The 5,000-nt window shown below is 46.9% G+C and overlaps 1 protein-coding gene across 3 annotated transcripts in view; it reads left to right on the top strand.

Moving 5' to 3' along the window:
• Positions 1–5,000, top strand: part of smoc2 (SPARC related modular calcium binding 2) — a 33,607-nt gene that overhangs the window by 19,326 nt on the left and 9,281 nt on the right. For 2 of the 3 annotated variants that reach the window (XM_061040583.1, XM_061040582.1), the window contains 3 exons: positions 2,741–2,847; positions 2,946–3,045; positions 3,821–3,865. In XM_061040583.1, the coding sequence (XP_060896566.1) occupies positions 2,741–2,847; positions 2,946–3,045; positions 3,821–3,865 (252 nt within the window). The remainder of the gene's footprint in view (positions 1–2,740; positions 2,848–2,945; positions 3,046–3,820; positions 3,866–5,000) is intronic. The other variant, XM_061040584.1, reaches the window with a different exon arrangement.

Here is a 5,000-nt window from a genome sequence, read left to right as displayed (position 1 = left end):
CCAGGTGTTATAAGGTGTTACCAGGTGTTATGAGGTGGTACCAGGTGTTATGAGGTGTTACTAGGTGTTATGAGGTGGTACCAGGCGTTATGAGGTGTTACCAGGGGTTATGAGGTGTTACCAGGTGTTATGAGGTGTTACCAGGTGTTATGATATGTTACCAGGTGTTATGAGGTGTTACCAGGTGTTATCAGGTATTATGAGGTGTTACCAGGTGTTACCAGGGGTTATGAGGTGTTACCAGGGGTTACCAGGTGTTGCCAGGTGTTACCAGGGGTTATGAGGTGTTACCAGGGGTTATGAGGTGTTACCAGGTGTTGCCAGGGGTTATGAGGTGTTATGAGGTGTTACCAGGGGTTACCAGGTGTTACCAGGTGTACCAGCTTTTATGAGGTGTTGCCAGACGTTACCAGATGTTACCAGGTGTTATGAGGTGTTACCAGGTGTTACCAGGTGTTACCAGGTGTTATGAGGTGTTACCAGGTGTTACCAGGGGTTACGAGGTGTTACCAGGGGTTATGAGGTGTTACCAGGTGTTCCCAGGGGTTATGAGGTGTTACCAGGTGTTACCAGGGGTTATGAGGTGTTACCAGATGTTACCAGCGGTTATGAGGTGTTACCAGGGGTTACCAGATGTTGCCAAGTGTTACCAGGGGATATGAGGTGTTACCAGGTGTTACCAGGGGTTATGAGGTGTTACCAGGTGCTACCAGGTGTAACCAGGTGTTATGATGTGTTACCGGGTGTTACCAGGTGTTGTGAGGTGTTACCAGGTGTTACCAGGTTTTATGAGGTGTTACTAGGTGTAACCAGGTGTTATGATGTGTTACCAGGTGTTATGCGGTGTTACCAGGTGTTATCAGGTGTTATCAGATATTACACACTCGTGTGGGGACTTGATCTGAGACTCGGTCTGACCTGAGGACTTTAACAGAGAAACATTCAGAGACATTAGGGACGGTCAGTTTCCTCCAGCATCAGCCCTTCTCTGTCTGAAAAGTTCTGCAGGATAACGTCTTAAATGTAGTCAGTGTTTCTATCCTATACTATCTCTAAAGTCATCAATGTGTTATGAGGTGTTACCAGTTGTTACCTGGTGTTACCAGGTGTTATGATGTGTTACCAAGGGTTACCAGAGGTTACCAGGGGTTATGAGGTGTTACCAGGGGTTATGAGGTGTTACCAGGTGTTATGTGGTGTAACCAGGTGTTACCAGGTGTTATGAGGTGTTACCAGGTGTTATGAGGTGTAACCAGGGGTTATGAGGTGTTACCAGGTGTTATGAGGTGTAACCAGGTGTTACCAGGTGTTATGAGGTGTTACCAGGTGTTATGAGGTGTTACCAGGTGTTATGAGGTGTTACTAGGTGTTATGAGGTGGTACCAGGCGTTATGAGGTGTTACCAGGGGTTATGAGGTGTTACCAGGTGTTATGAGGTGTTACCAGGTGTTATGATATGTTACCAGGTGTTATGAGGTGTTACCAGGTGTTATCAGGTGTTATCAGGTATTATGAGGTGTTACCAGGTGTTACCAGGGGTTATGAGGTGTTACCAGGGGTTACCAGGTGTTGCCAGGTGTTACCAGGGGTTATGAGGTGTTACCAGGTGTTGCCAGGGGTTATGAGGTGTTATGAGGTGTTACCAGGGGTTACCAGGTGTTACCAGGTGTACCAGCTTTTATGAGGTGTTGCCAGACGTTACCAGATGTTACCAGGTGTTATGAGGTGTTACCAGGTGTTACCAGGTGTTATGAGGTGTTACCAGGTGTTACTAGGGGTTATGAGGTGTTACCAGGTGTTCCCAGGTGTTATGAGGTGTTACCAGGTGTTACCAGGGGTTATGAGGTGTTACCAGGTGTTACCAGGGGTTATGAGGTGTTACCAGGGGTTACCAGGTGTTGCCAAGTGTTACCAGGGGTTATGAGGTGTTACCAGGTGTTGCCAGGGGTTATGAGGTGTTATGAGGTGTTACCAGGGGTTACCAGGTGTTACCAGGTGTACCAGCTTTTATGAGGTGTTACCAGACGTTACCAGATGTTACCAGGTGTTATGAGGTGTTACCAGGTGTTACCAGGTGTTATGAGGTGTTACCAGGTGTTACCAGGTGTTATGAGGTGTTACCAGGTGTTACCAGGTGTTACTAGGGGTTATGAGGTGTTACCAGGTGTTCCCAGGTGTTATGAGGTGTTACCAGGTGTTACCAGGGGTTATGAGGTGTTACCAGGTGTTACCAGGGGTTATGAGGTGTTACCAGGGGTTACCAGGTGTTGCCAAGTGTTACCAGGGGTTATGAGGTGTTACCAGGTGTTACCAGGGGTTATGAGGTGTTACCAGGTGTAACCAGGTGTTATGATGTGTTACTGGGTGTTACCAGGTGTTACCAGGTGTTACCAGGTGTTACCAGGTTTTATGAGGTGTTACTAGGTGTAACCAGGTGTTATGATGTGTTACCAGGTGTTATGCGGTGTTACCAGGTGTTATCAGATATTATGAGGTGTTACAAGGTGTTACCAGGGGTTATGAGGTGTTACCAGGGGTTACCAGGTGTTGCCAGGTGTTACCAGGGGTTATGAGGTGTAACCAGATGTTACCAGGTGTTACCAGGTGTTTGATTTGTGTCTCGTCAGCTCGGCTTTTTCCTTCTTTCTTCATCTTCTAGTTGTTTTTGTCCACAGACTCTCTGTGTGTTTGTGGGGCTGGGTCTGTGTTTATTGATTATGGTGTGTTTCTGTATCCTCAGATACGTCCAGGTGTGTAGCAGAGAAGAAGTACACGGAGCAGCAGGCCAAGAAGCTGTTTCCTCAGGTCTTCGTGCCCGTCTGTAACCCTGATGGGACCTACAGCGAGGTAAGAAACTCCATCCAGGATCAAAATAAACACCTCTTCTCCTCACTGAGGGTCTCTCCTACTAACTTCGTGTTTACCTGCTGTTCTGTGCTGTTCAGGTGCAATGTCACAGCTACACAGGTTACTGCTGGTGTGTCACCCCAAACGGACGACCAATCAGTGGCTCTGCTGTGGCCAATAAGAAACCTCGATGCCAAGGTGGGACACAGTAACGTTTACTCATGGTGTTTAACATGTACAAAACTTGTGAGCTGACGTTTAGACATAAACAACGTAAAGTGTTAAGTCAGGACGCTGCAGGAAATATTCAGGAAAACTCAAACAGGACGGGGAAGGGAGGGGCGGAGTGAGGGGGGGGGGGGGGGGGGGGGGGGGGGGGGTCATGACATTTATATCCTGCATCTATAGTTTGATCCTGAAGCACATGATAAAGCTGCTTCATTTCTTTTCTGTTGGACTCGCTTTGTCCACCATCTGTTTTTTTACATCATGTCCTGCCTCATGACAACCCCCCCACAGAACACACAAACACACAAAAACACACACGCACAGACACACACACAAAGACACACACAAAGACACACACACAAACACACCCAAAAACACACACACACACAGACACACACACAAAGAAACAAACACACAAACACACACAAAAACACACATGCAGAGACACACACACATAGACACACACAAACACACACAAAGACACAAACACACACACACACACACACACAAACAGACACACACAAAGACACAAAGACACAAACACACACAAAAACACACAAAAACACACACACACGCACAAACACACACACACACACACAAGCACACACACAAACACACACAGACACACATACACACACACACACACACACTCAGACAGGTACGTTTCCTGCTGTGAGGTAGAAGATAATATAAGGAACAGACAGCATTTCTATTGAAATATAAATTAGAACTTTTTGTTTTTCAGGATCTAAACAGGAGAGAGCTACGACCAGAGAACCAGGTAAATCAGGTGAGACGTGTGTGTGTGTGTGTGTGTATGTGTGTGTGTGTGTGTGCGCTTGTGTGCGTGTGTTTGTGTGTGTATGTGTGTGTCTATGTGTGTGTGTCTCTGCGTGTGTGTGTGTGTGTGTGTGTGTGTGTGTGTGTGTGGTGTGTGTGTGTGTGTGTGTGTGTGTGTGCTTGTGTGTGTGTGTGCTTGTGTTTGTGTGTGCGCTTGTGTGTGTGTGTATGACATAAGTGTTCAACCTAGTTGAAGATAAAAATGCTAAAAAACTTTTTTTTGTATTTTCTGAATAATAATCATGAACTCATCTGGAACTTCATTTCATAAATTCATCCACGATGGAATCATTTCAGCCAACCACAGACGTTAAAGTAACGACCACAGAGTGTGTGTGTGTGTGTGTGTGTGTTTCCTGGCAGACCCTTAAAGAGGTGTTAGAGTCGTGTCAGAGGCCGCAGAGTAAAGACGGTCATTAGTGGTTCATCATCAATCCACATCATAAAAAAACATTTGAAATGTCTTTACCATCAGAGACACGCAAACACAAAGACACACATACACTCACACACACACGCAAACACACACACACACGCACGCACGCACGCACACATAGACACACACATTCACAAACACACACACATCATCACTTTCTCTGAATCCTCAGAGATGAAGGGTCTGTGTCCATTAAGTTGATCTCAATGGATGGCAAAAAAATTACCTTAATGGACACGGACGCTGAAACTCTGCATGAAAACGCCACGGGACGTTAACCACTACACTATCATACTCAAACCCCTCAGCTCCTCCTCCTCCTCTCCTTCCTCCTCCTCCTCCTCTCCTTCCTTTTCCTCCTAAGCTCCTCCTCTTCTTCTCCTCCTCCTCCTCTCCTTCCTCCTCCTCCTCCTCCTCCTCCTCTCCTTCCTCCTCCTCCTCTTCTCCTCCTCCTCTTCCTCTTCCTCCTCCTGCTCTTCCTCCTCCTCTTCCTCCTCTCCTTCCTCCTCCTCCTTTTCCTCCTAAGCTCCTCCTCTTCTTCTCCTCTGCTCCTCCTCTTCCTCCTCCTCCTCCTCCTCCTCTTCCTCTCTCTGTTGGGCAACGTGCAAACCTGTCTCAGGTGTTTCAGGTGTTTTGGAGATAACTCTGG

This window comes from Labrus mixtus, chromosome 6 (assembly GCF_963584025.1).
Source record: "Labrus mixtus chromosome 6, fLabMix1.1, whole genome shotgun sequence".
NCBI lineage: Eukaryota > Metazoa > Chordata > Actinopteri > Labriformes > Labridae > Labrus > Labrus mixtus.
This window is presented reverse-complemented; position numbering and strand designations above follow the sequence as displayed.